We start from the raw sequence: 12,764 nt of genomic DNA on the forward strand, positions 1-12,764 counted from the left end.
TTTTAAGTTAAATTCAGGATAGATGAATATTTCATTTTGTACACTAAGTAGCAATTCTGTAAAATATATTTTGAAAGAAAATTCTTTTTACATTGCTGAATCTAAGGTCTCTAAGTTCTAAATTTAATGCTCTGTGTGCTAGCCATAAGCTTCAACATAAAAAGTTTTGAGATATTTTGTCGAAATATCAAGAGCTATCTTAAGAACCACTGAACCAATACTATGCTTGTTTATACTCATTTTAATGCATTTTTCGTGCTGATTCCAAATATGGTCATGAAAATTTACAATTATGAAACTTTTGAATTTTTTAATCGTTTTTGGAACCTTGTCGTCTGCAGTCGACACCCATGTGAAAAGAGTTAAATACACATTCCACAGGTTCCACAACATGGGGAACTGGTTGGTTTAGTTTTAAATTGTTAAATTGCTCTACAGGTAACAATACAGAGCTTACAGAAAACCATAAAATACATGAATAAATTATTAGCATTGTAACTTTGCAACATATGATGTAAGGATTTCAGCAATAGCATATTTGATACTATGCAAGATGATGTTGATAATGACTTACATGTTCAAATTGCCTCCTTTGGGTTAGATTTCATTACACAGACTAAACATGCTAAATGTAGCCCAAACAGAGTGAATCAGCACCACAAAAGTTGATGAACAGCATGTGTTAAACACTTCAATACATGCATTTTAAGTAACATAGCCGTTAGGTTTTTTGAGAGGGAGGGTAAAGGGGGCAATTAGATAACTTTCAAGGGAAGCAAAATTTGATGAAAAGTAACATAGCCATTATGTTTTTTGAGAGGGAGGGCAAAGGGGGCAATTAGACAACTTTCAAGGGAAGCAAAATTTGATGAAAATTGTCAAAAATGGGCTAAAAAGTACAAAAAAGATCAAAAAGTCTTAAATATCATGACAGCCAGCATCCCACAGGAAAGCAAAGGGGGCAAGACTTCTAAACGGCTGGCTACATATTTTTGACAACATTTTTCAAAATATTTTTGTGCAAATTTCAAACATGTTTTATGATGTTAACAAAACATTTTATACCCTTTATATACACCCAACATTTAAATGTTTTCTGCAAAGCATTTTGTGTTTGCTGGGTATCTATCTTCAATTCCATATCTTTCTTCAAGGCCAGCATGCTTATAAGATTTATATGTGCCTAGCTTCAGCAATTTGCTAGACCATGGCTCTATTAGAACCAAAGCGTGTCTCCACATGATCAAAGCACAGCTGGTCATACAAACAACTGTTTCCTATACCCCAGACCCCTGCGGGTACACCCCATCAGTCCGAACCACCGTCAGTCCGAATTTTTAGGGTTAGGGTTCCTTACCCTAACCGTAACGCTAACCCTAAACCTAACCCTAACCCTAGAAATTTGGACTGACGGTGGTATCGGGGGCACGGTGGCACAGCGGTACAGGCTCTACCTCGCAATCGGAGGGTTGCGAGTTCGAGCCTTGGCGGTACCATCGTGTTATGCACTTGGGCAAGACACTTTACCTCACTTGCCTCTCTCTACCCAGGGGTGAAATGGGGAGCTGTTAGGGATATTGTCCATTGAGCACCGCCCAAAGGTATGAGCATGCCTTGGGCATTGTATGACAGCCGACATATTCTAACGATGGCGTAATAAATGTAAAGCGCTTTGATACATGTGAAAGGTGCTATATAAATGTCAACATCTATTTATTTTTTATTTTTGGACTGACAGTGTTTCTGACTGCCACTCCCATATATTCATGCATGTTAAGCTTACCTGTTGTTGATTTTCTCGTTGTGTAGTCAGCCTAGCTTCAATACATCGTCTGGTCTCTAAGAATGCCGCTCTCTGTGCAGCTTCTGTTGGGTAGTGGGTAAAGATTCCTGCCATGTTGGCACATACAAATAGGAAAATATTGGCAAGAACCTGCAAATAGGAACAAAAAAATAAAAGAGTTTTGTTAACAATTTGATTGCCTTAAAATTGTGACTGCCTTACTGTATGAGTCTCCATTGGTACTGATTTGTCTACTTGTCTGTTTGTCTGCTTATCTCGCTCTCCTGTCCTCTCCACCTTGCCAAACCGTAATAGTGGGGACAAAAATATAACATACCCCTCTCTCACCCCCAATATCTGGGCCCGATATATGCTTCCTTAAGAACTTGAGAGACCAAACACTCCCCCATTTAGTGTGGACTAGTACCTTTCACCTACTTTCTGCAGCCATTTTGGATTGTCCCCACTTTTTTAATACTCTCCCATCACCAAACCTCTCTCCTACAGCCTCTCTCTCTCTACCTATAGTCCCCTAAAACAGCATTTTCTCACTTTTCTGGCATACCGTAATTGTGGGGACTTGGCTATGTCCCCAATTTGTAAAATGTCCCCACTAAACAGTGAAAAGCACCATGAATGTCCCCACAATTATGATTGGATGAGAGCTCTCCCTCTCTTGCTCTATCTATCTATCGCTCTCAATTTGTTTTATACCAGTTTACTAGAATTTCTTTACTTGAATGATTTCTTTAACACATTTGTGGAATTTGTCAAATAAGGGACTGACAAATTTGACTAAGTTTTGGGGAAAAGTTACCATTTTGTTTCAAATGTGACTAGGTTATGCATGTGAAAAGCTTGTAATAGGAAAATACAGGGTTGTCTCAGGAGAAAATGAAAAAAAAACCTGGGTAGCATGTTTCTTGTTTAGTTGAAAATGGCTATGCAAACTGCACAATTGTTTCTAAAATATTTTCCCACTTCATTACAAAGTCCTTTATATTTTTTTGATCACTAAAATAACATCCAAAAGCTGAAGGAAAAATATCTGCTAAAGTGCACATTTTATAAGCTATGTGTGCAATATTCTGAAATAAACATTTTTACATTTCTCAATAAACATAAAATCCAGATACACTGAAATCAGGTTATATCTCGTTATATCTTTATTTTCAGTTACTGATTTTATGAAATAGTATCAGTTCTGCAGCAAAACATTAACAAACCAGTATATCTGCCTGAAAATACTACTTTGCCTATCAGGCCAGTGCTCTATGGCCCTCTATAATATTTGTACCTATACAATAATGTCAATATGTGACATGACATGAGTTCATTATTTATTCAAATTTCTTCCCTAACTACCAGCCAAGTACCTTACTATTTACATTGCCTCTTCTGTTGCTATAATCATAATACTGCTGTTTAACAAAGTCAACAAATCATTGCAAATATACCGCAATAGAACTAGATCACCTGGATCATTGCAAACGGAGTCATTTGTTCAGCAAAATTGATTTTAATATTTTTTTCATCTTTCACTGTGATACTGTAAGTGGGTCCGCCAGCCATCTCCATGTCCACAAATTTGGGACTATGAAGTAGTCTATGTGACACAATAAAGCTAACTAAATCAAGTGTCACTTTATATATTATATTTGTCCATTCAACAGGCTACAAAATGCATTGATAATTAAATATAAACTGCTTAGGAAATGGGTGTCTAAATAACAAAATTGAAAGCAATTCCCAAAATATTGTTTTCAAAATTCTCATTTTTGTTGTCATGAAGCAAGATTAAGACAAATTTGTATTATTTCAAACAAAGCTTTCAGTTTGGACAGGAACATTTGTTTATATACATTTTTCATAAAAAGAATTTGTAGGGATCTTAGCCACAAGTGATCCCTAAGCAAACCAAAATTATGATGAAACCACCTCCCCACCATCATCATCATCATCATCATCATCATCATCATCATCATCATCATCATCATCATCACCATTGGCATCATCGTCATCATCATCATCATTGGCATCATCATTTGATTCCACGCTATATACATGTTTACAGATTAAGCCACCAAGGATGTTTCAGCATCTGCATCAATAATTATGAATACAACTCATATTTGCATTCTTACCACTCCCAGTGCAGATGAAAATACAATTTGCTTTTGCGAATTATTTATTTAATTGACTGACTATTATGTATAGGGGACACTTTTGTTATGTTAGATACAAAACAGTTAATGTAGCCAAATGAGACCCCAGGAATGAGACCTTGCTTATAGGGCACCAACGCTTAGCAACTAACTTGAACTGGGAGTAAATACACACAATATTGAGTGGACCATTTAAAAATAATTCAAAAATGAAACATAATATTTCCCCCCGAGATGTACCTCCTGTTTGTTGTTTTAAAACTTTTCAATTGTGATGCAAAATTATAGGATAACTTGAAGACATTTAGTGTCTGTTTCAGTTTCGTATTCCCCTAGGTCATTTTCCAAAATTTGTGGAATACAAGTTAGAAAAAAACATATTTGGCTTCATTTGTCACTAAAAATATTTTCTGAGACAATGTCAAAGTAGAAATCTATTTCTTATGTTGTGAATATTTCCTTGAAGCTTTCTTTTGTGTTCTCTTGTTTTCAGTGACTTAGTCATATCTCAGTAAAAGTAGGCTGATTTTATTGAGGTTTGTTTTGGCCTTCTACAGCCTGTTGAATGATGTAAAATATCAAATTAAAAATAACATTTGTTATACTTCATTTTATCACTTTTAATGCATTATACTGCATTATAGTAGAACAAAGAAAGTTATTATTTACAATATTCAAAAAGAGTATCTCTAGATGGAAATGAGGTGAAAGGGCAACACCTTATTTAGGCCTTTGGACAGGAATAGTGTGATCTCATGCACAAATCTGCTGTAAGATTAAATGATAATAACATTATATCATGTTTGGTGAAACTGTATTCCATTCTCTTGGTAATTTCAACAAAAATGTCACATCATTTTGAGTTCAATTCCATTTAGCACCTGTGCAGTCGCTATTACGGTAAGTGCATTTGCTACTTGTCTGTATTTGAACAGGATTATCTTGGGTTTTCCTAAATCGCACTTTTCACTTTCCTGGGATTTATATGATAAATTACCAGCATAGTTGTTCTAGGATAGAATAGAGGAAATCTATATCAAATCCCTTTACATGTAGTAAACTGTTTTCAGATCATGAAACTGGTTTAGGTACACTAAGAGATTCTTATTGCTGTCGACCCTCTGAGGTACACTGCTGCCCAGGTACTTTGTGGCTACTCTTGAGCACCAGTGCAGTACCAATGCAGTAACAGTGTTGTACTGCACATGTGATTCCAATGTGTGTACTCTAGAGTGTCTGTGTGGGTACTTTAGAGTACCAATGAAGTAGCTATGTACCTCTGGGGCAGCAGCAAGAGGACTCTGGCAGTGTAGCTTTGCATCTGATACCAGGACTGGTTCAAAACTTTCTTAGAGTATTGAGTCAAAGCAACCCAATTAACCTATATATAAATCCTATCTATATACAGTGAGATAGCTTCAAGTTGCATTCATTTGAGTCAAATCTCAAATAAAAGAGCTTCATTATATTTGAAGTGTTGCAAAAGTATTTAAATGATACATGTATGGAGATAGAGTTCCCAATCAGAACTCTTGTCTCTCAATCTGATGCTCCTAGAAAGGATGGACGAAGATGCTGGGGATTTCATATATGGTCAGTGTGTTATTTTACTGTTTGTGTATGTTAGGCTTACTGACATAAGAACAGTGGCATAGCCTGGACTTTTACAGATGGACAGGGAGCAAAGGGGGGCAAAATTTGATGAAAATTGTTTAAAATGGGTTAAAAAGTACAAAAAAGGCATAAGGGAGGCCAGCATCCCACCAGACAGTGGGGACTTCTCACAGAGGGGAAGCTGTCCCCTTTGTCCCCCCTGAATACGCCAATGCATAGTTGAGAGCGATTTCTTCTACATCACAGAGATAAGGCCAGTGTACACTTTTTTACATTTTGTGTGTGTTTTGCCATAGTAACAACCAGAGTAGCAATGCTGCAGCAGTAAGCCTGAAAGCCATCTCTTCATTCACTTTTTTCTTGGGTTTATTTTGAGCACCACTTTTCCCACAAGGGCCGTGAGGCATGTTTATTTCCTGGAAAGGAGCTCCTCCAATTCCATACTTTTTCGAGCCCTGTATTTATTAGACAAAATATTATAAAACTTCTGAAGTTTGGAGAAATGCACAGCCACTTGCATGGCTGATTTTTCAAGTGTACTACCAACTAGCATGGACCATTAGTACTCAGGCTATTTTCAGTACTGAAAATAGAACAGACATGCCAACTTTGAAATCCAGATTTCCGTACTCAGTAGAACAAAAATCCGTATTTTGCACCCTAAAACCGTATTTTTTAAATATGTACCTTTTGCATACCTGCCAACTCCAGAAACTCCAAAAGTAGAACACATAATTGAGAGGGAGCACTTGTGCGACCGAGCACATAACGGCCCGGGTCCAGGGGCCCACTTTACAAATTTGCAATCAAATTTGGCAATACCAAAGAACCATTCCATCAAAGTAATAAATCAATACAGAAAGATGCTTCCTTTACGAGTTATCACTCATTGAAAGTGCTACTTTGCTATACTTTACATGGAAAGCGGCCATCTTAAAGTCGTCATATTTCCTTAATTACATAACTGATCAAGCTGAATTCGGGATATATGATGCACAGTAGAAAATAAATTTTTAAAAGATTTGGTGACCTCAGTCGACCTTTGACCTTGTATGTGACCTTTGACCTTACAAAATTGGATGAAGTATGTAGACCAAACAAATTGGGTTTTGTTACTTCTAATGTTGTTAGAAGCATGCTTTGTTAAAACTTTCAAGTTCAGAAAATCATTGATCACCATCATCTGAATCTGAATAAACAAAGTGGGAAAGCATCTTGTAGGCCTACATATTTCTTTAATGTGCATGCATGGTGCGAAAGTCGGAAGTAAAAGGAGGTCCGAAACCTTCTTGTAGGTTTATTCTTTTGCACCAATAGAGCTAAATAGTTAACTAAATACCTTCAGAAGACATAGCATTAGGTGGTTAATAAAAAATATTAATGTGCATGAAAAATCTGCAAGTCAGAAGAAAATTATTTCGGAAACCATCTTGTAGGCCTATTAAATATTTCTTTAATGCGTTATGTGCATGCATGGTGCGAAAGTCGGAAGTAAAAGGAGGTTGGAAACCTTCTTTTATGCCTATTCTTTTGCACCAATAGAGCTAAATAGTTAACTAAATACCTTCAGAAGACATAGCATTAGGTGTTAATAAAAACATTAATGTGCATGAAAAATCTGCAAGTGGGAAGAAAATTATTTCGGAAAGCATCTTGTAGGCCTATTAAATATTTCTTTAATGTGCATGCATGGTGCGAAAGTCGGAAGTAAAAGGAGGTCGGAAACCTTCTTTTATGCTTATTCTTTTGCACCAATAGAACTAAATAGTTAACTAAATACCTTCAGAAGACATAGCATTAGGTGGTTAATAAAAAACATTAATGTGCATGAAAAATCTGCAAGTGGGAAGAAAATTATTTCGGAAAGCATCTTGTAGGCCTATTAAATATTTCTTTAATGTGCATGCATGGTGCGAAAGTCGGAAGTAAATGGAGGTCGGAAACCTTCTTTTATGCTTATTCTTTTGCACCAAAAGAGCTAAATAGTTAACTAAATACCTTCAGAAGACCTAGCATTAGGTGGATAATAAAAAACATTAATGTGCATGAAAAATCTGCAAGTCGGAAGAAAATTATTTCGGAAAGCATCTTGTAGGCCTATTAAATAATAATTTTTAATGTGCATGCATCACCGAAAGTCGAGAGAAAAACGATGTAGGCAACCACTTTAACAGACCAAGAAAGTGGTCAAATGATACCAGTAATTCAGTCGGTAGTCTAATCTTGCAGCTGTTTATCTTTTTAAGACACAACATTTTATTATTTTGGTCAAAATTCTGGAATACCGTATTTTTTTGGGAGTGACCGTACTACCGTATTTATCACGTTTTGCCGTACAAAATACGGTGAAACCGTACTAGTTGGCATGTCTGATAGAACCTTCCCCATTCATTTTTCACTTCATTATATCTCCAAAATATTCAAATATTCAGTAGTGACACTCAAAAAGTTTGCGTACATTTTTCCTTTTTCTATTTCCTTCAACGAGTCAATTAAGGATTCTCCTCTACCATTTCACCCACCTTATATCAGTATTATTTGTCATCATACTATGCACTATTTGTGTCAAATATGCTATTCCTTGCCCTCTCCAATTTCAATGACAATCAGTCCTGACTACTAACAAGTGTGAGTGTGTGACACAGTAAAGCAATTTGAGTTTTGTATGCATCAACTCCCTTGCTTTTTTTATGATATTCTTGTCTATTTCACAAGTATCAACATGCCAGAAAATGCCATGAATATTGGAGAGGCAGTTACAGAGATACAACTATCTTGATGTCATAGAAAACAATCAAATACAAAAGAAATTGAACACTTCTTTCAGGCGTAACCTGGAAACACTTTGTAGCGACATAACACTCATTTGGTCTGATTACTGCACCTATCCTGTATCAGGTAGAAGAGGCTAAAAGAATCTATTTTTACTATCCTATATGATATGAAGAGGTACTTGTGATTCAGAGCGAGTTAGAATCATGCATCGGTGCAATGATGATTGATTTCTGCACTTGATGAACATATAACACATACATACCGGGCTTATTACAGTGTGATGTAGATCAAATTGCCCCCACAAAATGTACATAATTTAAAAGGTTGTAATGTGATAGAAAAAACACATGGATGAATTGTGATACAACAGTTCTAACACATACACAATAATTTACTTTTGATTTTAGTCTGTGTTGGTAGATTGTCATAGGGAAATTGAACTTTAGTTTAATCGGCAGACAAATGTTGTAAGGACTAGAAATTTCAGGTTAGCAAAAGGTAAATTTTTGGATAAACTGTGTTTTAACTGTACTTACAGCAAAACACTTATGTTAAAAGAATTTACTGAAAGAAATATAATTGCCCAAACCCAAGGTATTAGCTAGCCACCCATTCATCTATCATTTTGGATGTGCAGTTTGCTCCTGGGACAAGCAAAATTAATTCCTGTGACATATGCCCGGACATGCCAAATTCTTAAAATAATGCTTGAAGAACAGCATGGATACTGATATTGAACTCTTTGCTTAAAACATTACCTTTTTAGGAGTCTTGGTTAGCAGCGACGTAGCTTGCGACACCATCACGGCGTATTCATTCAGCGTAGCGGTCAGGTGACCGGAGGTGTAAACACTACGCTGAATGAAGATGCCGTGATGGTGTCGCAAGCTACGTCGCTGCTAACCAAGACTCTGAAAAAGGTAACTTTTTAAGCAAATGCTTGAAGAAGTTCTGTGAACTTAAAACCAGACTAATAAATCAAGGCTATTATAACAACAGTTTTTTGAACTGACTGAAGGGGCAGAGATCTGGTTAAGTTTTCAGGGTCAAATTTGGGACAGGTAGTCATGTTTGTTTTTGATTAACATATGCATAAAACTGAACAAAATTAGCATAATTAATGAGAATAAGAAATGTAGTTTTATTAAATATTGATATAAATTTGGCTATAAACCAAATTATCAGTCAATCTGATTCTTATGATCACAGCAAATGATGAAGCGATAAAATACAAACACTTTTAATGAAATTCGCATTTAGCAATTGTGTCCACGATTCTGTGCTAGAGTGATACTGACACTGTATAATTGCAATCCTGATACAAGGCCATTTGCCAAATTGAAGCTGATGATAAAATGGCCCACCATCACTTGAGTCCTTCTCAGAAATAGCCGCAGAGAGTCTTGACAGCTATATTGAGTCCAAATTAAGAAATGTTGAAATAGAACAAGGAGCAACGGTCAATTTGGGTGAGTTGTGGCTTTGGTTGGATGCAATATACACAACACTTGAGGTACGTGGATGGTGGCTTGTATATCAGTGGCTAGTAGGAAGGTTCCTGGAGTGGGTGGATATATTGCCCAGGAGGGAAGCCAGAGAGGAAGGGGTGCATAACACTTGTGACTGTCATTTGAATGAAATACACTGGCAAAACAAGTAAGCTTGCAAAAATAGTGATTCAATAGGGTTACATTAGTTAAGGCAAATAAGCATTTTCTTTTCTTTTATATCTTACTACTGCACCATTGTAACTATAAATTGTTTTCTGCAAATATAACTCAACAAATATGTGCTGTTTTTTTATCATAAAAATATAATTGGATATTTTTTTTAAATAGGGTGTCAGACCTTAACACAAAAAAGTTGGGAAATTGTGTTTATCGGCTTTGCATCTGAACATTTCATTTTTGAAGTTCTTTTTTTTTTCCAGCTTCATGTAATACACATACAACAGTGAAGTTGGAATGCACATGGGCAATGGTCTACATGGTCCAGTTCAAAAGTTTGCTAACTCAGCTTATTACACAGTTATTGTAATTTCTTCTGGTGTTCCACAATAGGGCTATATCGTGAAATCCGGGCTCACAATAGGTACCTGTCCATCAAATTTGTAATTTAACAATAGGAGTTGCACAAAATAATTTAACATTTTTCTCCATTGGGCTGTCAAGCTATTCTCTAAAACCTGTCGGGAATGTCACAATAGCAGTGTTACAAAAACTATTATTATGCAATATGAAAGACTTGAACCTAACCATTAACAGATCTTTTTGTATTGCATAATTTTAATGGATTTTGTAACTTCTAAATAATGTTTCAGACTTGTTACAGTGCTCATTCCAAGTGCCAATATGAAAAATCTCAATTGTGAAAAATAGAATATGTTATTCACAGCCTTAATATATATTGTAACTCTTTTTGTTAAATTCTGAAATTGATTTATAGCTTGCTGACATGGATCAGACTTGCGTGAAATTACAAAAAGCATTGTTATTTACGGAGGCAAATTACCAAGATTTGTACAGAGCTAATGTAATGTATGCTCAGGTTTGTTAATTGGATGACATTCCTGTCAAATGGGATTGTGGGATCATCTTATAAAGGTATATAGTTTGATCAGCTCATAATCGCCGCGAATTGTTAGGCTTTTACCGCTACATCGATAAGTAGTCCCACATTAAGAGTGATATAGTTGGCCTATCTGATTTATTTTGTGCGTGTTATATTAAGTAGATAGAGTATAGGACTTGATATCAACCTCTGGGGCGAGATGTCACAAGACAACTCACAAAATAAAATATATTGATTTTAATCTGTGATGTTATAAGGCCCGCTGATTACAAGCTGATCAAACTATAATGGGCAATTCAATGTAAAATCCACTCAATCCCTGTCAAAGATTTCACTACTATTACAATATTCCAGTTGCACATTATGTTCACACCAGCTGAAACTTAAGGGCTCATATTGAAATACCCTACCACGTTTTCACACAGAAAGGCAGGATTCCCCTCGCTAAGCGCGTGCCTCAGCAAAGCTCAGTCATAAAGCGGATGGATTATATGCATCAGTGATACACCCTGCCCAGGATTTTAACAAAAGAAGGCTAGCACAGGAAAGCTGCAGGATGGTGCACACCTTCCTGTGTAAGGGAATTTCAATATGAGCCCTTATGAGTTTAATTATATTCAATTCACATTGAAAATTATTGAAATGTATAAAATCCGCTTCAATTTGCTCAATATATTTGGCTGGCCTAAAATTTGTTTGGAATTTCAAAATCTTCTTCAAGGGGGTGTGTTCTTACAATGGAATAGATCCAATAAAGCCTGCATAAAGAGGAGCTAGAATGTTTCAAGAAAACTTCATTTCTTTTCCTGTCTAAACCAGCATGAAAACACAGCATAAACACTTCACTGATATAAATACACCACACATTGAAATTGGATAATTTGGTTGGAATTCAAAAATCTTCAAAGGGGTGTGGTTTTCCATTGGAATAGCTTCAATATTACCTGTATGAAGGAGAAGAGCTGAAGTGTTTCAAGAAAACTTAATTTCTTTTCCTGCCTGTCTAGACCAGCTCCAACACACAGCACAAATACTTGGCTGACATAAATACACCACACTTAGAAATTGAATATTGCCAATATATGACACATTAGTGTCTCTTATATAGTAATTAATTGAAGTGTTGCTATGGTGACAAGATTGTAGAAAGAGAGCCAGAGAGAATCATAATATCTGAAATATCAAACCTTGTGCATGAGATGTCTTGTTTGCTTGAGTATTTTCCCAAGAGTATTTGTGGTAAATTAAAATCTAAGTGTTTGAAGTAAACATGTTTAACACAGATGCAAACTTTTCATTTTGTATAATTAAGTACCTTCTAGTAACCTGTTATCATATGGAGCTTCTGTTGTTCAGATTTACTCATCAACAGTATTGGCTACTGACATTCATGAGGTACTGGTTTGTGCCCAACTCCAGTTATTTCCTTGAGATATTTCTGAATGCTTTTATATTTTATCAGAGGATGATTTAAGCACTTCCCACCACGCCACTGTGTTGACTTGCGGTTAGCACAGCTGTGTGAGTGAACATGACATGACTGCTCGCACATTTGCATTGACGGCCATGGTTAAATTTGAATTTGGACTGATATATTTACAATAAAAACGCATTCACAATGCTGGTCGATTTCACATTTTATGTTACCTACAGAAGGTGTGAATTATCCTTCATGCATACATCACTTCAGATCTGAAATCGACCAACTAAATAATGACACACGCACAATTCTTAAACAACGTCTTTTGCACAGAATTCAATGGGATTTGAAAAGTAAAGTGGCAGTTGAAACTCTGGTGATAACACGTTTGCAGTGCATGATGGGGCTTCCTTAAATCATCCTCTGATATTTTATA

The 12,764-nt window shown here is 36.0% G+C and overlaps 1 protein-coding gene across 1 annotated transcript in view; it reads right to left on the reverse strand.

The window, feature by feature from the left end:
- The window catches only part of LOC140151182 (adenylate cyclase type 6-like), a 326,089-nt gene that overhangs the window by 198,925 nt on the left and 114,400 nt on the right, over nt 1-12,764 (reverse strand). The window contains 1 exon segment of the mRNA XM_072173436.1: nt 1,784-1,933. Within this exon segment, the coding sequence (XP_072029537.1) occupies nt 1,784-1,933 (150 nt within the window).

The sequence above is a fragment of the Amphiura filiformis genome, chromosome 4 (genome assembly GCF_039555335.1).
Source record: "Amphiura filiformis chromosome 4, Afil_fr2py, whole genome shotgun sequence".
NCBI classification, from domain to species: domain Eukaryota; kingdom Metazoa; phylum Echinodermata; class Ophiuroidea; order Amphilepidida; family Amphiuridae; genus Amphiura; species Amphiura filiformis.